Source organism: Hypanus sabinus, chromosome X1, assembly GCF_030144855.1.
Source record: "Hypanus sabinus isolate sHypSab1 chromosome X1, sHypSab1.hap1, whole genome shotgun sequence".
NCBI lineage: Eukaryota > Metazoa > Chordata > Chondrichthyes > Myliobatiformes > Dasyatidae > Hypanus > Hypanus sabinus.
The window spans coordinates 11,227,277-11,249,864 of NC_082738.1; the positions used below are offsets into that span (position 1 = coordinate 11,227,277).

Sequence of the window (22,588 nt, forward strand, 5' to 3'; positions counted from 1 at the left end):
AAGGTCCCATGTTCAGATAATTTGTGACTCAACCATGCTGATAATTCAGTTCAGAAGGCTGAAAAAGATGCTGGGATTTTGTGGACAGTGTTAAATCCTTTAAAAATAGGGATGCTCAGTGAGTTGCATAAAACTGATCTCCTTCTGGAAGAAGACAAAAGTTGACTACATGTCTTAAGTTAAATACAGCCGCCAAACCTTGTGGAACATTGTAGCCATTGAAAATAAGTTACAGCAAAGAACACAGAACATGATTTACAATCAAATTAAAATAGAAAATCATCCAAAAATTGAGTTACTTCAAGTAGTTGAAAGGGCCAAGATAATTTAGATCTTTGGAATACATTAAAAGAATGCACTTTAGAAACAAATGGTACCATTAAGATACCTGTACTTCTCATTCATTGGCCAAGCTCTAATGATCATTAAACTGTCAATTGTGAACCAGATTCATATTTCAAAAACAAGTTCTCTACAATACAGTGATAGTACAGATAGTCTTTTCAATTGTACAGGGTACTTTACACAGCTTATCAATTTAGATCTTTCACTTCAAAACTTTAAAGTCAGGAAAGCTGCATATACACTAAGTTAAGAGTGTGTAGAAAGAGAAAGACAGCAAAATGAGAAGGGAAAAATACAGTATTACACCTTGGAAGGAATACCCCATTCTTAACTACATTGCTGACTTCTAGATGTTGGAAACATTTTATTTCCTAAGCTAAACAATAGTTTTCACTGTTGTATGTTTGCATATTAGTCCAAAGCCTAATACAAGGTTCAACCCCCTTTCAACACTGCAAATTACTCTTCCCGTGTTTAACTTGGTAGCCTCTCTCAAACATACATTAAAGGTGTGTGAAGACGATACATTTTGGTAATATGCAGTTTCATAGAACCCCAAAGCTCTTAAAATCTGGAAAACCCCCCATCTGTATTCCAGCAGGACCTCTGCACTGGAACTGCTGCTCAAGATTGTTCAAAGCATGCTCCATAAATGAGATCATCCAAAGGCTCCGTGAAAAGACAATCATCCACTGATAATTACCCGGCTAACAATATTAAGAAATTAGACCTGCTTTTGTCAATGTGGCATTTTTGGGTGAGGGATATCTTGGTCAAAGCTCAGAGATATAAAACACTGCTTCAATCTTTGGACACGCTTGACATCGCCTTTTCCAATTTGACTGGTTCTAATCCATTTATTAAAATCATGTTTAATGCATAAATGATTTTGACAGAGTTGGGCAGAATAATGAGTATGTAGGACACTATAATCTGTAAGCCATGGGCTTCATTCCTTCCCATTCCTCATGAGCTTCCAGGTTCAGCAGTGTCAGGCCAGAATGCATTTCTGATATGGCTGATTGGTGGCTCATCCCAGCTCCATTTTTAGCAACTCTACTGCAGCACGAGCCCAACCTGTTGAAAAAATAAATTGAACATCAATAAAAGATTGCATGCTGCCGACAAAAATGTAACACCTTGGTGGGTGGGGCAGTGGCAGGCATGGTCATTAGCCTGGTTGGAGGAGGTGGCAGGGAAGGGCCAAATGAGGTTTACTGGACCAAGTTTGAGGTGAACCTCATCAGACCCAGGGAATTCATGCAGATATTAGGATGAGAGCTTCACAAGAGAATATGATGAACAGAAGTCAAAGGATGAGTTAACCTTCACATTATTACCTCAAATAATGGACTACTATCAACCTGGAGCATTTCTTGATCACTTGCTGCAGTTCTAATTTGCTGTAATTTGCTTTTTACAATTTCTCCAGGGTAATGATAACTGTCTCAGAGGGAGATAGGAAGAAACATGTGGGATCTGTACTTCTTGTGTACATACTGCTCTTTTTAACATTCACCCTTTACAAGCAGTCATAGAAACCCTTCGCTCAGTGAAGGTAGTTCCTTGCTCTTGACCTGCTGGATTATTCTTTCCATAATCATCTTGTTTTTCCTCAGCAGGCAGCTTAAAGCTCCACTGGTCTAATACTAAACCACTCCAAGCCAGTAGAAAAAGGTCAACTTGGTAAGACAATTAACATAATTTGCACTTTCATCACTTGGGTCTACTTTACACATGCAAAGTAACTATAAGTTTTGTGTTTAGACTCTCTTCTTTATCCTCAAGGATATAAAGTACTACACTTTCTCCTTTTTGGGGATGGAGCTCAGTAAAAGGTTGAGTCTATCAGCGAAGGACATGATCAATTCTACCTTCTTTAATCACATGAATAGAATACTGTTACATTCTTCCTGGTTCTGCTAAATATTAGCAACTTAGATCACGCTGCTAGGTTAAAACCAGAGCTTTAGTAAACCTGCTGTAAAAAGTTTGGCTTAATCTGTCAATCAATAAGCATATGATAGTGACAGGAAACACTCATTGCTCTTGAATACCTTTTCAGGAGCCATACTGGGGCACTTCCAATTGTACAGATAATACTGCAAGTTGCCGTCTCCAATTCCAAATTTCAGCTTTTCTAGGAAGGTCTTATTTTCCATTAGATCCAGTGCATTGAAAACATCAAAACCTTTCTGTTGAATGAGAGATAAAAAGACAAAATAAATAGAAACCTCAAACACAGAAAAGTTGGCCTGCAATTTTACAGTGACATACACTTCAATCTTTACAGATGATATTTGCATCTAGTTAACAGTTGGCCTTTTTAAACATTTCTACATTAAAGATGTTGGTGCTCATAAAGATGTTTGACATGACACCTAAAACTTTGACAAACTTCTATAGATGTGTGCTGGAGAGTATATTGACTGGCTGCATCACAGCCTGGTTTGGAAACACCAATGCCCTTGAATGGAAAATCCTACATAGAGTAGTGGATACAGCCCAGTCCATCTGGGGTAAAGCCCTCCCCACCACTGAGCTACATGAAACCCCATCACAAGAAAGCAGCATCCATCATCAGGGATCCCCACCACCCAGGAAATGCTCTCTTTTTGCTGCTGCCATCAGGAAGAAAGTAAAGGAGCCTCAAGACTCACACCACCAGGTTCAGGAACAGTTATTACCCATCAACCATCAGGCTCCTGAACCAGAGGGGATAACTTCACTTGCTCCATCACTGGAATGTTCCCACAACCTATGGACTCATTTTCCAGGACTCTTCATCTGATGTTTTCAATATTTATTGCTTAATTATTTACTTATTATTAATTTTTTTTTGTATTTGCAGCTTGTTGTATTTTGCACACTGGCTAAATGTCCAAGTTGGTGTGGTCTTACATTGATTGTGTTATGGTTATTATTCTATGGATTTATTGAGTATGCTCACAAGAAAATGAATCTCAGGGTTGTACATAGTGACACGTACATTGGTAATAAATTTACTTGGAACCTTTGAACTTTGGTGCTGAGCTAAAACACTTCAGGTACCTCAGAATCAAAAAGGACGAGATCAGAATGAAACTCTTTAGATAATGTCTCATCAAATTCCAAGTACAATGCTGACTGGCAACTCTTGTGACACCACTGGTGCCAAACTATATCAGTCTCTGCCGTTCCATTAATTTCATTAGCTATGTGGAGAGGGGGAGCCTGCTGCAAAGGCAATAGCTTGATCTCCATATTGTACTGCCCTGGCTTGCGTATCACTTAAATAGCTAGGATGCAAAATTCATGGTTGACCTCGACCAACAGAGGGCTTCAAATACCAAGGGAAGGGAGAGCATGGGTCACATATATAGTTTCGTTTTCAACATACTCCAGACAAACTCAAAATACAATCATTACAATCCAAATTTTATTCACTTCCTACACAAGCCAATATCAGCCCCTAGTTAGACAATTCATTCCTGCTGACCCATATTCACTGAGAACTGGCTTGTTGTAGATTTGTCTAGTGCAGATATAGAATCATTTAGAATAACCAAACTGAGGAACACAGCACAGGATCTGGTACTTCAGTATCCTATACCACAAAATATAGAGCTACATTCCATGCAAATCACAGAAACACCACAGGTAAATCTAGTTTCATTGCATCAGGATTATTGCTGACATTGCAACTAGGCATTACCTTTAGGATGGTTCTTTCCAGATCACAGAAACAGCAGGCCCAAACAGTTATAATCTGTTTGCACCACCAAACAGGAAGAACCAATCCTCCTCCCCTAATCTGTTCTTGAACCTCAAAAGGCAGGAAATGCATAATTCATTGACAATTTGAAACCAGACCTTTATCTCAGAGGATGAGAGCTGGGGATGCCTAGGATTCCTGTTGCAGAGCTCTCAGCTTCACCCTACTCAATGTGGCTTGTGAATCTGCAGTGTGATTGATGTGATGAGGAACAATCATCCTTTCCAAAGCAAAAAGTACGGATGGCAGTGGTGAGGAAGTGGAGACAAACCAATACACCAACTGTAGCTAGTGGAATCAAAGTGAAAATAACTGATGGGGGAGAATGGGAAAGGGGAAGGCATCAGTTTATGTAATGTTCTACTGCCTCGCCAAACTCTGGGCATCTGGTATTTACTGGCTGTCCTGAGCCTAGCACATCACTAGAAAAGCTCAAGCACCCTTACTGCTGATCAATAATTTCATTAGGTGGTTATAAGACCATAAGATATAGGAGCAGAAGTAGGCCATTTGGCCCATCAAGTCTGCTCTGCCATTCAATCATGGGTTGATCCAATTCTTCCAGTCATCCCCACTCCCCTGCCTTCTCCCCATACCCTTTGATACCCTAGCTAATCAAGAACCCATCTATCCCTACCTTAAATGCACCCAATGACTTGGCCTCCACAGCCGCTCGTGGCAACAAATTCCACAGGTTTATCACCCTCTGACTAAAGTAATTTCTCCGCATCTCTGTTCTAAATGGACACCCTTCAATCTTGAAGTCATGCCCTCTTGTCCTCGACTCTCCTACCTTATCTAATTTGTTCAGACCTTTTAACAATCAGAATATTTCTATGAAATTCCCTCTCATTCTGAACTTCAGGGAATACAGCCCAAGAGCTGCTAGACATTCCTTATATGGTAACCCCATCATTTCTGGAATCTTTCTCGTGAACCTTCTCCAATGTCAGTATATCCTTAAAATAAGGAGCCTAATTAACTGCACACAATTCTCTAAGTGTGGTCTCATGAGTGCCTTATAGAGCTTCAACATCATATCCCTGCTCTTGTATTCTATACCTCCAGAAATGATGCCAACATTGTATTTGCCTTCTTCACTACTGACTCAACCTGGAGGTTAACCTTTAGGATATCCTGCACAAGGACTCCCAAATCCCTTTGCATCTCTGCATTTTGAATTCTCTCCCCATCTAAATAATAGTCTGACTGTTTATTTCTTCCACCAAAGTGCATGACCATACACATTCCTACAGTGTATTTCATTTGCCACTTCTTTGCCCATTCCCCTAAACTATCTAAGTCTCTCTGCAGGCTCTGTTTCCTCAACACTACCCGCTCCACCACCTATCTTTGTATCATCGGCAAATTTAGCCACAAATCCATTAATCCCATAGTCCAAATCATTGACATTCATCATTAAAAGCAGCGATCTCTACACTGACCCCTGTGGAACTCCACTGGTAACCAGAAGCCAGCCAGAATAGGATCCCTTTATTCCCACTCTGTTTTCTGCCTATCTGCCAATGGTCCACTCATGCTAGTAACTCCCCTGTAATTCCATGGGCTCTTATCTTGCTAAGCAGCCTCATGTGTGGCACCTTGTCAAAGGCCTTCTGAAAATCTAAGTACACCACATCTACTGCATTTCCTTTGTCTACCCTGCTTGTAATTTCCTCAAAAAATTGCAGTAGATTAGTCAGGCAGCATTTTCCTTTCAGGAAACCATGCTGGCTTTGGCCTATCTTGTCATGTGCCTCCAGGTACTCCGTAATCTCATCCCTAACAATCGATACCAACAACTTCCCAACCACTGATGTCAGGCTAACAGGTCTATAGTTTCCTTTCTGCTGCCTCCCACCCTTCTTAAATAGCGGAGTAACATTTGCAATTTTCCAGTCATTCAGTACAATGCCAGAATCTATCAATTCTTGAAAGATCATTGTTAATGCCTCTGCAATCTCTCCAGCTACTTCCTTCAGAACCCAAGGGTGCATTCCATCAGGTCCAGGAGATTTATCCACCCTCAGACCATTAAGCTTCCTGAGCACCTTCTCAGTCGTAATTTTCACTGTACGTACTTCACTTCCCTGACACTCTTGAATGTCTGGCATACTGCAGTTTTCCACTGTGAAGACTGATGCAAAATATGCATTCAGTTCCTCTGCCATCTCTCCAGTGTCATTTTCTATTGGTCCTATATCTACCCTCAACTCTCTTTTACCCTTTATATACTTAAAAAAGCTTTTGATATTAGTCACCAGCCTCCTTTCATAATTCATCTTTTCCTTCCTAATGACCTTCTTAGTTTCATTCTGCAAGTTTTTGTTTATATAAACTTTCCAATCCTCTATCTTTCCACTAGCTTTGGCTTTCTTGTATGCCCTCTCTTTTGCTTTTACTTTGGCTCTGACTTCACTTGTCAGCTATGGCAGTGTCCTTTTTCCCTTTGAAAATTTCTTCTTATTTGGAATATATCTGTCTTGCACTTCCCTCATTTTTCACAGAAACTCCAGCCATTGCTGCTCTGCTGTCCTTCCTGCTAGTGTCTCTAATGTGAACCTGTTAATCGGGCACTGATGCAGAGGCTAAGAATCTAAATTACTGGAATGAAAAGGTGTTTTCCACATCACTGCAAATTCTGATAGGTCTCCATCAGGTAATTTTATTGCATTTTTGATAGTGGCATTGAAGAGGCAAAGATGCATTGTATGAAATAAGCCTGTTTCTGGCTTTTGGAATGACATTCAGAATGGCTTGCAGTTTCTGGTCTGAAGTTCTTTGCTTCATCTCTAGTGTAACAGTGGTATTATAAATTGAAGGGCAACTGGAGAGCTGGTGTAGTAGACATCTGAAGGAATTGACACATACCGACTTTGCAAGGATGAGGCCATCGTTCATGAGGTCAACAAGAGGAGTCTTGGTATGGACATTATAAAAAGAGTAAGCAGCTTTCAGGCTCTTGTGAACAGGATGGTGCATGATGGTGGAAGGAAGAGTGTAAAAACTGATGAAGTCTGTCAATTCTCCTTCAGGGCTCTGGAGGAACAAAATGGGAAACAGCAAGTTATTTGTAACATCAGCAAAAGAACTGCAATTTCCAAGCAGCATCGGGAATGAGCACTTTCAAGTGTTCACCATTAACTCTGTAGCTGATTGATCATTCACTGGTAGGAAGTTACAAGAGGTACAGAGGGGCAATGAAAAGCCAGGACATTAGAACTGGGGGAAGTTGGAGATAAGTTTGAAGAGTTAAAAAAATTTTAAGCTTCTTCCCCTCTACCATCAGATTTCTGAATGAACCACAAACACTACCTCACTATTTTGTTCTCTTTCTGCATGATTTATTCATTCTTTAAGTATATTTCTTACTGTAACTCAGTAATTTATGTATTGCTACCACAAGACAACAAATTCCATGACATATGTCAGTAATAATAAACCAGATTCAGATTCTGACATACAGAAAGGGTGAGTGGAGTGGAGGGGAGGAGGTTAAGGGGAATAAGTCTTGAATCTACTCTCTGGCCACATTTTGTCCAAATTGGAGAGCAAACTGTGCAGATTTTTCTTTGTAGCTCAGAGATGGTGCTTTGAGCAGGCTTTAAATGCTAGATCCTATTTTGTCATCCCAGAATGCCTTGACTGCATTAGATCTGATAGACATTTAAAAATAGATCAAAAGGCATAAATAATTAAAGCAAAAATATTAAGTTAAATTTTAAAACTTAAATGCAAATATATAAACACATACACATATTATGTTTCATAATAATGAAGTCCACAGGACAGAAGCAGCAGATTTAAATTGCCTAAATCATGACAAGCAATTGGTTGCTTTCGGGGCTATATGGTGGTTCTATTTTTGGACCACTGATGGCTTGGACATACAGTATATATTGACCTGAGCTTGCGATACAGAGACCAACTTAAAAATTTACAGATGACAGAACTTTGAGGTACACGAAAAAATGAAGATTAAGGGCTTAATTATAGCTAACAGACAGCTATAACAAGAGAAAAGCTGCAGATGTTGGAAATCAAAGTAAAACACACAAAATACTAGAGAAACTCGGCAGTCCAGTTGGCATCAATGGAAAAGAGCAAACAGTCAACATCTCCGGCCCAGGGCTCTATTGCTCATTGGCTGTCAATTAGTCATGGCTCATTTTGTTTTTGGAAATCTGTAGATCCATAGCTGAATAGAATTTCAGAAAGAGAAGCCAGACATCAGTGTACCTGACCTCCTGCTCTGCCAGTCGTCTCACCATCATATCTAGTGGTGGAATACTGATGTACACAAGACAGGAAAGTGGAAACGGTTAAGTGGATGAGTCGTGTGAAGTATTTTATTTTACTATTGAGTCAGTTTAGTATTTTACACTGAATTTACCTTTTCAATTTTTAAATAATTGTCTTAAACTATCTGAACTGTTTTTAAACTTAAGGAGTTCAAGCCATTGACAGTGCTGAGCTCACTCCAGCTCCTTGATGCACAGGTTAGATAAACATGTACGAACACGCTGGAGGAACTCAGCAGGTCGGGCAGCATCCGTTGAAAGGAGCAGTCAATGTTTTGGGCTGAGACCCTTCGTCAGGACTAAAGGAGGAGGAGGCAGGGGCCCTTATAAAGAAGGTGGGGGGGGGGGGGGAGGGTGGAATGTGCCAGGTGAAAAACCAATCAGAGGAAAGATCAAGGGGTGGGGGAGGGGGAGGGGAAGCAGGGAGGGGATAGGCAGGAAAGGTGAAGAAGGAATGTAAAGGGAAAGCAGTATGGGTAGTAGTAGAAGCCAGAATCATGAGAGAGGTGATAGGCAGCTAGAAGAGGAGGCAGAGTGAAAGTGGGATGGGGGAAGGGAGAGGGAGGTAATTACCGGAAGTTGGAGAATTCAATGTTCATACCAAGGGGCTGGAGACTACCCAGACGGTATATGAGGTGTTGCTCCTCCAACCGGAGTTTGGCCTCATTATGGCAGTAGAGGAATGTGAAGCAGAGTTGAAGTGAGTGGCAACCGGGAGATCCCGTCTGTTGTGGTGGACGGAGCGGAGGTGCTCGACGAAGCGATCCCCCAATCTGCGTCAGGTCTCGCTGATGTAGAGTAGACCGCACCGAGAGCACCGGATGCAATAGATTACCCCAACAGACTCACAAGTGAAGTGTTACCTCACCTGGAAGGACTGTTTGGGGCCCTGAATGGTGGTAAGAGAGGAGGTGTAGGGACACGTGTAGCACTTACGCTTGCAGGGGTAAGTACCAGGTGGGAGATCTGTGGGGAGGGACGTGTGGACCAGGCAGTCGCGGAGGGAACGATCCCTGCGAAAAGCAGAGAGGGAAAGATGTGCTTAGTGGTGGGGTCCTGTTGAAGGTGGTGGAAGTTGCGGAGGATAATATGCTGGATCCGGAGGCCGGTGGGGTGATAGGTGAGGACAAGGGGAACACGGTCCCCGTTGTGGTGACGGGAGGATGGGGTGAGGGTCGAAGTGTGGGAAATGGAGGAGATGCGGGTGAGGACATCATTGATGACGGCAGAAAGGAAACCATGATTCTTAAAGAAAGAGGACATTTGGGATGTCCTGGAATGGAAAGCCTCATCCTTGAAGCAGATGCGGCAGAGACAGAGGAACTGGGAATAGGGAATAGCATTTTTACATTTGGCAGGGTGGGAAGAGGTATAATCAATGTAGTTATGGGAGTCAGTGGGTTTATAGAAGATGTCAGTGGGCAGTCAATCTCCAGAGATGGAGACTGAGAGATCGAGAAAGGGGAGAGAAGTGTCCGAGATGGACCAAGTGAACTTGAGGGCTGGGTGAAAGTTAAGAGGCAAAGTCGATGAAATTGACAAGCTCAGCATGGGTGCAGGAAGCAGCACCAACGTAGTCGTCAATGTATCAAAAGAAAAGTTGGAGAGCAGTACCAGTATAGATTTGGAGCATAGACTATTCCACATAACCCACGAAGAGGCAGGCATAGCTGGGGCCCATGCGAGTGCCCATAGCTACACCCTTGGTCTGAAGAAATTGGAAAGAGCCGAAAGAGAAGTTATTAAGTGTGAATACCAGTTCCGCCAACCTGAGGAGTGTGGTAGTGTTGGGGAACTGGTGAGGTCTATTGTCCAGAAAGTAGTGGAGGGCTTTGAGGCCTTCTTGATGGGGAATGGAAGTGTATAAGGATTGGACATCCATGGTGAAAATGAAGCGGTCGGGACCGGGGAACTGGAAGTTATTGAAGAGGTGGAGGGCATGGGATGTATCCCGGTGTAGGTGGGGAGGGATTGAACTATGGGTGACAAAATGGAGTCCAGGTAGGCAGATACAAGTTCGGTGGGACAGGAGCAGGCCGAAACTATGGGCCTACCAGACAGTCAGGCTTATGGATCTTGGGGAGGAGGTAAAACCAAGCAGTGTGGGGCGTGGGAATTATGAGTTTTTTGGCTGAGGGTGGAAGGTCCCCGGAGTTGATAAGGGCAGTGATGGTACGGAAGACAATGGTTTGATGTTTTTTGGTGGGGTCCTGTTCAAGGGGTAAGTAAGAGGAGGTGTCAGAGAGCTGCCGTTTGACCTCAGTGAGGTAGAGGTCCGTCCGCCAGACTACTACAGCACTACCTTTGCCTGCGGGTTTGATGGTGAGGTTAGGATTAGTGTGGAGAGCAGTGCGTTCAGAGGGAGTGAGGTTGGAACAGGAGAAAGGAGTGGTGAACTTGAGACGGTTGATGTCTCAGCGACAGTTGGAAATGAAAAGATCGAGTGCAGGTAGAAGCTTCGGTGGGAGTGTCCAGGAGGAGGAGGGTTGAAGACAGGAGAAGGGGGTTATCAATAGGGGGAGGGGAATCCTTGTTAAAGTAGTAGGCTCGGAGATGTAGGCGACGGAAGAAGAGTTCAGCGTCATGCCGGGCACGGAACTCACTGACGTGTGGACAGAGGGGGACAAAAGTGAGGCCCTTGCTGAACACACAATGCTCTGTCTCAGAGAGGGGAAGGTCAGAGGGGATGGTGAAGACATGGCAAGGGCTGGGGTCAGAGGAGCGTAAAGAGTGGGAGGTCTCAGGAAGGAGAGGGGGGTGGGGGTGTGCACAGGTTAGAGTTGTGTAGCTTGTTCAAGGGAAATGTGGATGAGTCTCCTCTGTGGGAAGTAAATGTGGGCCAGATCCAGCAAGATCCAGGTTATTGCTCTGTAACTGGTGGATACACTGGCCAGTTTGTCAGCATTCACTGCACATTACTGCACACATCTGGCAGCAACTTCTGCATTGCTATCATGCAAAGACAGCACTGTGTAAGCTGCAGTCAGCAGTTTAACCAGTGGGCAGCCAAGAACCCTCCAAATCTGGGCTCATCAAGTTCCATATCAGAATGGCAATGAGGAAAAAAAAGTTCACTAAGAAATTCTACATCTGGCAAGAGAAGGCACAACTGGTCTCTTCCTCTTGGTCCGAATGGAACAGAACAATTGACAGCCTCAGCTGAAGACTATTTAAATGTAAAGATGAGTAGTTCATTAGGGACTTGTATTTATACTTATAAAATATACTTTAATATTAACTAATCTTACAAAAAATTAAGATCCCTAATGGACTATTACAATGTAAAAAGTTGTTTGTCACTTTAGTTCCTTGCATTTAAATGGCTTTACATGAATAAATAACACTTCCACTTACCCTAATGTTTTAGAAAGCTGCCTCTAATGGTTAAGCAGGGGACGTGGATTAGCAAACTGCTTATTTTCTCCTTTTTTGCATGGGAAACTTGTTTTCCTTATGCCACAGGATCCCACTTACACAGCAGGGGCCCTCTTGCTAACTGGATTTCCTTCAAGCAGTTTTCAATAGTTCCTGAGGAACTGGGACTAATTTCCCTAGAGTGAAGAAGCCTGAGGGGAAACTTCATGGAGGTTTATAAGATCATGAGGAGCCTTAATGAGGTGGATGGTCATAATCTTTATCCCAAGTTTGAGGAATCTAAAACTAGAGGGTACAGGTTCAATGTGAGAAGGGACAGATTTAAAAGGAACTGAGGCATTTTTTTTTACCCCCACACAGAGGGTAGTGCATATATGGAGAAAACCTGCCAAAGGAAGTGGTAAAGCTGGGTACAGTTAGATATTTAGACAGATTCATGGATAGGAAAGGTTAGAAGGATACAGGTCCTCTCTCAGGAAGGTGTCTCAGCTGGTAGGGGCAACTGGGCTAAGAGGCTTGTTTCCATGCTGTACAACTCTAACTCAGTGGTGAATGAATCTGGCTTGAAGTTGATCACAAATTCTGCTCCAGTAATACACTTGAAATGGACATGCATAGGCTTCCAATTTAAGATGGAGCTGGTGAAGCTGGCGGTATACAAAACAAAGAAAATTACTAACCACTTATATTAAATCACATTTTTTCTGGTAAACGATCACAGCAATCATTGTAACTTCCCTTTGAAGTTGAGATTTGGAAGTGCCTGTATGATCTGGCATTATTGCGGCATGGACTGGTGCAGGATTGCAGTGGGGCGTGTAAGGGCGTGTATGGGCTGAATTGAGGTGGCTTGGCCCAGGCATGAGAGTGGAGAATGAGACCATGTTTGGTGTTGCTGGAGAACTGAGGCAAGGCAAGGCAGTGTCTAGGTGGTGCCCAGGGCTAAGAATTAAGGAAAGAATCGAGGTTTGATCAATATAAGAAATAGGCCAAATTGGAATGGTCGGGTATGCGCTGAATCAAGGCGGTGTGGCCCAGGCTCAAGAGCCAATCTAAGCAAGGAATGACTGAAGGGTTGGATGATTTAAGCGCCAGGTCAGACTGAAAAGGTCAGGGTGTTGGGGCCAGAGGTGAAGGAGGGGCTGGTTCAGCTCACTGCTCCATGAGCTTTATCAGTCTCGGTGCTGAACTGAGGCTGAGGCCTGTAACTAACGGATTGCTGAATCAGCTGCTGGCTTTGTGTCCATGGGCTCACTTTCATGAACTCCAGTTCTGAATGCTATTTGCTTACTTTTATTGTTTGCATGATTTGTTTATTTTCCGCACATTGGGTGTTTGATGGTCTTTTTTTAAAAAAATGGGTTCTATTGGGTTTCTTTGTTTTGTGGCTGCCTGTAAGGAAATGAATCTCAAGGTTGTATATAGTATACACAGTTTGATAACAAATGTATTTTGAACTTTGATGGCACTGTAGCCTATTGAAACCTTCTGTATACTGAAAGGTATACAGAAGGTTAAAACTGGTGAATATGTGGAATTCATTGCCAGAGAGGGCTGTAGAGGCCACGTCACTGAGTGTATCTAAGGCAGAGATTGGTAAGGAAATTAATGTTTACATAAAGAAGGTGTGACAAAATGTTAAAAAAATGGCAGAGTAGACTTGATAGACTGAATGGTCTAATTCTGCTCCAATATCTTATACTTTTAGAGCACAGCTAACTCACAGCCCTGGGCATCTTGATTTGACCTGGACTTCTGTTGCTGTCTGCATGGAATTTGTACATGACTGAAGGTCTCAACATGGCTCTAATGATGCTAATTCCTGATGCATTTAATAAGGGTGGGGAGAGACAAAACATGGATTTTAGAAGGAGCATAACAGACAGAGTCACAGTTGAGTTAAAAAAGTAACAAAGTGTGGTGAGTTTAAATATATCCTTGGAGCTGGGAAGTATAGAATCTTTTCTGGGCAAGTAAAATGGTGGGTGACCCAAGACTGATATATATTTGAAGGAATCTAACTTGAATTAACCTAGTTGCATTATTCTAGGATTCAATGCTTAACAGAGGCACTGAATGCTTTCTGAACAGCTGAAATCACTTCATACATTGAAATGATTGTGATTAATTTCTACAGTGATTAAAGATAGTTATTTAAGATCACAACTTTTCATTTATGATAATAACCACAGTTATTATCAAGGTCCTCTGTAGCACCTCTGACAAATACAGCTGATACCACCGTACACAAGGATGTATATACAGATAACCGGAAAAATAATCTGGTTAAGATGGACACAGCTCGCCCCATCAGGTCAAAGACTGTAAGTTCATAAATAAACATACTGTTGCTCATTATTGTTATTGTTTTTGATTAGAGAGATTCAAATAAGGCGTGTTATGGTTTGGGGATTGCAAATCATGTGGAAAATCACCGCTGTAGGTGAGTGTCAGCAATGAGTCTCAGATTGCTATTCAAACTTATGAGGCATCACAACTGATACTGAGAGGTGTTTGCTCAATACCCAAATCCTTGAATATGCCAGCCAAAATCAATGGATTATGACCAGTGGCAGGAATCCTGTCTGATTTCTCCTCGCTGACAATCAACACTGCCACACCTCAGGGGTGCGTGCTTGGCACACTGCTCTGCTGTCTATATGCACATGGTTGTGTGGCTAGGCATAGCTCAAATCCCATCTATAAATTTGCTGACAATACAACCGTTGTTGGTAGAATCTCAGGTGGTGACGAGAGGACGTACAGGAGTGAGATATGCCATCTAGTGGAATGGTGTCGCAGCAACAACCTGGCACTCAACATCAGTAAGACAAAAGAGCTGACTGTGGACTTCAGGAAGGGTAAGACTAAGGAACGCATACCAATCCTCAGGGAGATCAGAAGTGGAGAGAGTGAGTAGTTTCAAGTTCCAGGGTATCAAGATCTCTAACCTGGTCCCAACATATCCATGTAGTTATAAAGAAGGCAAGACAGCAACTATACTTTATTAGGAGTGTGAAGAGATTTGGCATGTCAACTCAAAAACTTCTAAAGTTGTACCATGGAGAGTGTTCTGATAGGCTGCATCACTGTCTGGTATGGGGGGGGGGGGGGGGGGTGCTACTGCACAGGACCGAAAGAAGCTGCAGGGGGTTGTAAATCTAGTCTGCATCCATTATTAGGGACCTCCAGCACCCAGGACATGCCCTTTTCTCACTGTTACCTCGAGGTACAGAAGCCTGAAGGTACACACACAGTGATTTAGGAGCAGCTTCTTCCCCTCTGCCATCCGATTCCTAAATGGACATTGAACCCTTGGACACCACCTCACTTTTTAAAAAATATACAGTATTTGTTTTTTGCATGTTTTTAAAATCTGTTCAATATACATATACTGTAATTGATTTACTTATGTATATATTACTATATTTATTATTTTTTCTTCTATATTATGTATTGTATTGAACTGCTACTGCTAAGTTAACAAATTTCATGTCACATGCTGGTGATAATAAACCTGATTCTGATTTATCATCCCATGGTTCCATGTATTGTCCTCCATAATTAGTGACTCATTATTTACCTCAACCACATAAGTTTCTATAATATTTTCCTGAGGCAAGAACCAGTGAGCGACCTCCTCTTCATTCATTATTGGAGTCAGATAGAATTGCTTCAAATATTCTCTCAACAGTCTGCACACACTCTTCACATCCTTGCGTACCATCGGCCTCAGACCAGGTGTTTTTGGTGTCTAAAATATCAGAAAAAAAACAAGTATTCCATCAGGGTCTCTTGAGGTCATACAAATCTCACATTGACTTCTCACATTGTCAAAAAAAAACACTAAATTTTGTGATGGAGTCCTAGTGAGTGGAAGAAAGCAGCAGCAATAATCCCAAAGTGGCTCTTTTCTTCCTCTCTACGTCAGCGGCTTACCAACATCTCAGTAATACTGCAGCACAAGGATTGGTGACCATCTCCTTAGCAGTTACTATTTTATTTCTGTGCACCTAAATCACCCACAATCCAAGAAAATAGAATGGGAAACAACCCTAATCCTACCAGAACATGCTATCACATTAGAAATTTCAATAATTTTTTAAAATCCATCCTCTGCTCAAAGCAGGATGTGTGCTTCATAAATGCAGTGTCATTAATTTCTTGGTAGTGCCAGCCATAGCAAAAAACTTCTCAACAACAGCACAAGTAGGCAGGTAGTTGAACTCACCCCCATTTGCACATTGTCATCATACCTAACTAGAAGAAATGGTTAGCACTTATGAAGATCATTATCCTTAGATCACTTAAGGATTTAATTGATGTAAATTGTTGATCCAGAGTAGGAAAAATGGCAGCAACACTACAACTAGATCTCCCAAACCAATGAAAAAATTGACCAAATAATTTGCTTCAGGGATGTTGGCTTAGGGAAAAGTATTGGTCCGGATACGAGCAGAACCCGACTATAGACCTTGTGTAATACTTCAAAATTGCACTGATCAGTGGGACATGAGCCAATGCCCTTCTGATTCAAGTGCTTTAACTGAAAAGAAATCCCATAATTGGATCCACGCACATAAAATCAGCAGGCAACAATTAGTTCACTTCAGGGACTAAACCCATGCGCCACCAGCCAAGCTCATTATTCATTCAGAAAACAATTGATGGCACTTTGAACGTTGGTTTAGTTCGACTTGTAATGAGAACATAGGTCCCAGTTCTCCATGGAGTTCTTACAACCAAAAATACATTCAATCATATTGCTTGCAGAAAAAATACATATAGCATATGTGTAAAATACTTCTAGTATATGTGTAAAAGCTGAAGATAACAAGCTAACTAGCACTAGATCTCTATTTAACCTCCTCAGTTGATTCTCGATTCCAGAGTTTTAAATGTCTAATTCCATTCTAGCTATGACCACGTCCAAAATGCTTACTGCTACCATTATCGAACTCGTAGCTTTTGAGTTTGTGCACTTGTCCAACAGTTGTGGTTAGACCCAAAATCTTGCTCAGGATGGAACAACAGGAATGGTATACATGGGAAAAATGGTCACCATGGACATAGTGGTCTATAGAGCCTGTTTCTGTATTGTGTGATTGTAAGGATTAACCTTTTTCTATTTCTCTTAGAATCTCATTTTCCTCTGCAAGGACATCATCATTCAGACTGGTTAATGTAAGAAGATTGGGCACCTGGAGTAGAGTGAAGGGCAGAATAGAGGTTCATGGGCAAGTCTGCAATTACTTTGTTAATGTTTTGTTACACAAAGGTGGCACAGCAACACAGCCAGTAGAGCCGTCATTTCTCAATGACAGATATGGGTTCAATCTATGTGGAGCCTGAATGCTTTCCCATAATTGCTTGGGGTTCTTCAGGTGTTCTGGTTTCCTCCCACACCCCAAAGATATGCAGGCTGGTAGGTTAACTGGTCACTGCAAATTGCCTCTGCTGTCCTTCCAAGGGTTTCTGTAAGTGGCAAGATAACTGGAACAAACTTGACTTGTATTTTCCACTTAACTGAAATTGCTTATATTAATTGGAGAGAAACGTGCACAAAAGGAATACGGAAACTCAAAAATGTTCCTATTATAAGGAAGGTAACAAATACAACACACAAGATATAAATACCCATGAACAAGATTTACTGAAACTGTTAAGGCTCACCTCTGGTAGTCTATATAGTTTCATTGTTCGTTGCATAGTCATGTTTCTGCTCAGATGAGAGAATTTCACCTCAACTAGTTTGCGTGGGTTCAGTGATCTATGCCAGTATCTGCCCAACAAATCATAGAATATTCTAGTCAGTCACCAATAATGCCTTACAGGGTGGAATTAGAGGCTTCCGGCAAAATAAGCGCATCACTCAACAGAAAGATATTGCTTGAAACATTCCCAGGAATAATTCATATTATAAACATGTTACAAGGCTTACAATGGACAGGCTGGATTAAGAATCAAATGTACCATCATGTATAAGCCATCACGTGCAAAAGCCATGGTACAGGAACCCTGCCTGCTAAACAAACCCAGGCGGATTACACTATAGCTAGGTGATAATGGCACAACAGATGTACATGTGTTCAATGGAGAGGTTTTTGTCACTTACTGCCAGTCAGAAGGTGAAGGCCACTTTACAAAGACCATGCCGCATTAATGGGTTTGTAAATTTAGAATGGTGCTGAGTTTCACCATCCTTTCACAGACATTATTCTTTTAAAGCTATCCATACCACCATGAATGGAGGAAGTAAATCTAGCTTCAGCTAATAGGGTTAGCCTGCTCGATTGCAACCCCATCATATGCCGATGCAGAAACAATTGAATGGATCCCTAGCTTGGTCAACACCACTATCTTGCACAAATCACTAGATTCTGGAATGGTTCTGGAGGACTGGAAAATTGCAAATGTTACTCCACTCTTCAAGAAGGGTGGGAGGCAGAAGAAAGGGATTATAGGCCAGTTAGCCTGACCTCAGTGGTTGGGACGATATTGGAGTCTATTGTTTAGGATGAGGTTTTGGGGTACTTGGAGGCACATGATAAAATAGGCAAAAGTCAGTGATGTTCCTTAAGGGTTAATCTTGCCTGACAAAAATGTTGGAATTCTGAGGAAATAACAGGAGGATAGACAAGGAAGATCCAGTGGATGTTGTATACTTGGGTTTTCAGGTCTTTGACAACGTGCCACAGGAGGCTGCTTAACAAGAGCTCATGGTATTACAGGAAAGTTACTAGCATGGATAGAGGACTGGCTGATTAGCAGGGGGCAAAGAATGGGAATAAAGGTAGCATTTGTCGTGACTAGTGGTGTTCTGCGGGGGTTGGTGGGGTCTGTTTCTTTTTACGTTATATCTCAATGACTTGGATAATGGAATTGTGGCCAAGCTTGTGAACAATACAAAGATAGGTGGAGGGGCAGGTGGTGCTGAGGAAGCAGGGAGGCTGCATTAGGACTGAGAGGTATGAGGAGAATGGGCAAAGAAGTGGTCGATGGAATACAGTGTCAGGAAGTGTACGATCATGAACTTTGGTAGAAGGATCAAAAGTGTAGACTACCTTCTAAACGGGCAGAAAATTCAAAAGTCCGAGGTGCAAAGGGACTTGGGAGTCCTTGTATAGGATTCACTAAAGGTTAACTTGCAGGCTGAGTCAGTGGAGAGGAAGGCAAACACAATCCTCACCCTTAACTCAAACTAGAATATGGAGGCAAGGATATAATGTTGAGACTTTACAAGACACTGGTGAGGATCATTTGGAGTATTGTGAGCAGTTTCAGGCCTCTTATCTAAGAAAGGATGTGCTGACATTGGAGGGGGTTCAGAAGAGGTTCCCAAGAATGATTCTGGGAATGGAAGGATTATCGTATGAGGAGCATTTGATGGCTCTGGATCTATACTCGCTGGAATTTAGAATGAGGAGGGATCTCATTGAAATCCTATTGAATGTTGAAAGGCCTAGATACAGCGGATGTGGAGAGGGTGTTTCCTCCAGTGGGGAGTCTAGGACTAGAGCAGGAATCGGCAACGTTTACCACTGAAAGAGCCAATATGGACCCATTTCCCACAGAAAAGAAAACACTGGGAGCCACAAAACCCGTTTGACATTTAAAATGAAATAACACTGCATACAACTTTTTTTTTTTTGCCTTTATGCTATGTATAAACAAACTATAATGTGTTGCATTTATGAAATTGATGAACTCCTGCAGAGAAAACAAAATTACATTTCTGCATGCAACAAAAACATTTTGAACTCCGAAAAAAAGACGTTGGGTTGAAGGTTACTCCATAGGTAGCCTACCTTGGATCGAAGAATTAAAAGAAAGCGCGCACTGGCGGGTGTCAGGCATTGGCAGTGGTGATGTATATTAATAGCGATAAAAAACACGTTGTAGCGGTGTACACGCAGCGCTAAAATAAAGACACTGCAGTCAAAGGTAACTTTATTCGAACTAAACAGCCTTGATTTAAAGCCTCCCTCAACCCGTCTCCGTGGGTGCGGATGCTCCAAAAGACACGTACTCACAAACCCCCATAGGCTATCTCCCTTAGCCGGAACGGTGGCTAATTGTGAGTCGGTTTGGATGTGCCAGGAAATGGGGTCTCCACAACGTTTTTAGATTGTACAAGATCACCATAATCTTCAAATTTCGAATTACATTTCAAAAACTAACAAACTACGGGGAGCCGCAGCACAGAGATGAAAGAGCCGCATGCGGCTCCGGAGCCGCGGGTTGCCGACCCTTGGACTAGAGGGTACAGCCTCAGAATAGATGGGTGTCCATTTAGAATGGAGAGGAGGAGGAATTTCTTTAGCTAGAGGGTGGTGAATCTGTGGAATTTGTTGCCATCGGTGACTGTAGAGGCCTGGTCATTAGGTGTATTTAAGGCAGAAGTTGATAGGTTCTTGATTACTCAGGGCATGAAAGGTTATGGGGAAGGAGAATGGGGTTGAAGGGGGAAATGGATCAGCTATGATTAAATGGCAGATTGGCCAAATGGTCTAATTTTGCTCCTATATTTCATGGTCTCTACTCAGGCAGCCAGAAGGGGACCCAGGGACACACAAAATCAAATCTGCCGAGGCGATTGCAAGGAAATCCTAGGAAACAAACAAAGCATATTACTATACTTCTGCAGCTGGTGGCTAGAAGTCTTTACCTTGGTTATTTTTGACAGATTAAGTAGGCAGCTCTTCATGACTACAGTCAAGAGGCCTACTGGTACTTAGAAATCCATCACCACTAACTGCCCCTCCCTCCATGATCAGCCATGCTTTTGTATTTAATGGAAGTTCAAAGGTTGAATACTATTTTCCCCTTTCTTGGTTTCTGCTATTACATGCATAAAACTCTATGAGAAAATAGTTCTAATAATGTTAGTGATTTTTGTCATTGTAAACCCCAAACTACTCTTTCATGAGTTATATTCGGTACAAATTCGGCTGGGGCTGAGAAACTCCAGGAGGATCACTTCATATGCATAGGTATGAGAAAGTAAAGATGAAAATACATTTCATCCTGAGTTCATTAAGTAAATGAGAGAACCAGCCTTAGGAACACTTGCTGAGTTACTGTCGAATGAGCTCTTCTGTCCTCTGCTATACCTATCCAGGGTAAATTATTTCTACTTTGGTGCAGGTTTATTCTAAGGGTTGTACATTGTGATAAGGAGAACCTGCAAAAACTCGGACCATACCTGCAAGTGCCTACGGGTTTAGGTAACACCACGCCTGCAGTGTACACAGCCTGATAGCTGCCCTCAAGGTTGACTCTCCTGGTGATCTCCCGGATCAAGACTGGAGCCACCCGTTTAGCTCGTAGCTTTTTATGCACACACAGGAAGTTAATTTCCACCATCTTCTTTTGGCTGGAGGTAAAAAAAAAGAAACGTTTACAGATACAAGCAAAAATAAACTTTAGAAAACCCAGATTTATAAGCTGCATCAAAAAAGAAAAACAAGCAGCAACTGTGGAGGCAGAATTTTCAAGTACACATAGTCCCATGTACTCCAAACATCTTTACCAGTGTCTCACACATGGTCTCCTGCCATATAATCTTTAACAAAGTTTTGGCTGGAGGCAAAATTGTTAATATAGGGTGTCACTGTAAAAGGAGGGCTTTCTGGAAAATAAAACACTGAAATGGTCCATGACTTTATGATCATAACAAGACAGAGAGGAGGCAAATGCTGAAGTGTGAAACTACAAGGGTGCCACATCAAATATAATAAAGCGTGCCTCACCAAATAAAAATGCGTGGAAGAAAAACAAGTAAGGAGGCATGTTGAGAACAGCTGAGAAAATAACAAACATCATGAAAAAGTGTGAGTATAATGGGGAATGTGACAGAGTGAAGATGGGACCAGAAAGGGGAATCTTGGAGTTAGCAAGTAGAAGGTAATAACAAAATATTACAGTGTGGATGAGGTGGATATATACAGCACCAGAGGGAGTAAGATTGTGGGGTCTGCAGCAATGTTCAGAATGATACAGCCTGCTCATGCTGAGCACAGACAAACTCAGGGAGTTGCTAAGAAAGGGGAGGGAAAGTAGGAAATTTTAGGCCAATGCCAAAACAATAATAGCGTCTTATGATATTTCAAACAAAAGCAATTTTATATTATTCAGAATTTTATATTAGCTCAGGTTTCAGACACCACTGTGACAGCTGAGGTGAGCAGAGCGTCCTAGTTTCTTTAAGAGAGTAGTAATAGCAAATTGGAAAAGTAAAGGACTTAGCTAATATGTGTTGATTGGAAACTGGGAATAGAATTGAGAGGCTAAGATAGGTACTATGGACATAGTGAAATGTATGAGATGAGATGGGAGCAAAACAAAAAATGAAACAACATCTTGGGCATGTCCACAAGTTTTTTAGTTGTATTATCATCAGCTGAGCTGATGTCACAAAGTTGTACACAAAGGAACTCGTGGACATCAGCTCAGCTGATGATAATACAACAAAGGAACTTGTGGATGTGCCCAAGATGTTATTTCAGTTTTGTTTTGCTCCCATCTCATGCCTTCTTTCACTATGTCCACAGTACCTATGTTAGCCTCTCAATTCTATTCCCATTTTCCAATCAACACATATTAGCCAAGTCCTTTCTTTTCCAATTTGCTACTACCACTCTCTTAACCAAGCTAGGACTCCTGCTCACCCCATCCCCTTCAAACTAATTGAACCTGCTATTGACTCTCAACTCCCCAAGCAGCTTTTCTGCTATGGTAGACTAGAGTAAGTTGCTAGGTTCCTGCACCTTGACTTGAACTGAAATGGTATTAATTAAAGTCACCAAAGTAA

General features: G+C 42.0%; 1 protein-coding gene across 1 annotated transcript in view; it reads right to left on the bottom strand.

Moving 5' to 3' along the window:
- Positions 1-250: 250 nt before the first annotated feature.
- LOC132384578 (glycylpeptide N-tetradecanoyltransferase 1-like) overlaps positions 251-22,588 on the bottom strand; it is a 90,941-nt gene continuing 68,603 nt past the window's right edge. The window contains exons 7-12 of the mRNA XM_059955779.1: positions 20,981-21,151; positions 17,449-17,557; positions 15,359-15,529; positions 6,971-7,138; positions 2,403-2,540; positions 251-1,422 (exon numbers count right to left, since the gene is read on the bottom strand). Coding sequence (XP_059811762.1) covers positions 1,402-1,422; positions 2,403-2,540; positions 6,971-7,138; positions 15,359-15,529; positions 17,449-17,557; positions 20,981-21,151 — 778 coding nt within the window. The 3' untranslated portion in view covers positions 251-1,401. The remainder of the gene's footprint in view (positions 1,423-2,402; positions 2,541-6,970; positions 7,139-15,358; positions 15,530-17,448; positions 17,558-20,980; positions 21,152-22,588) is intronic.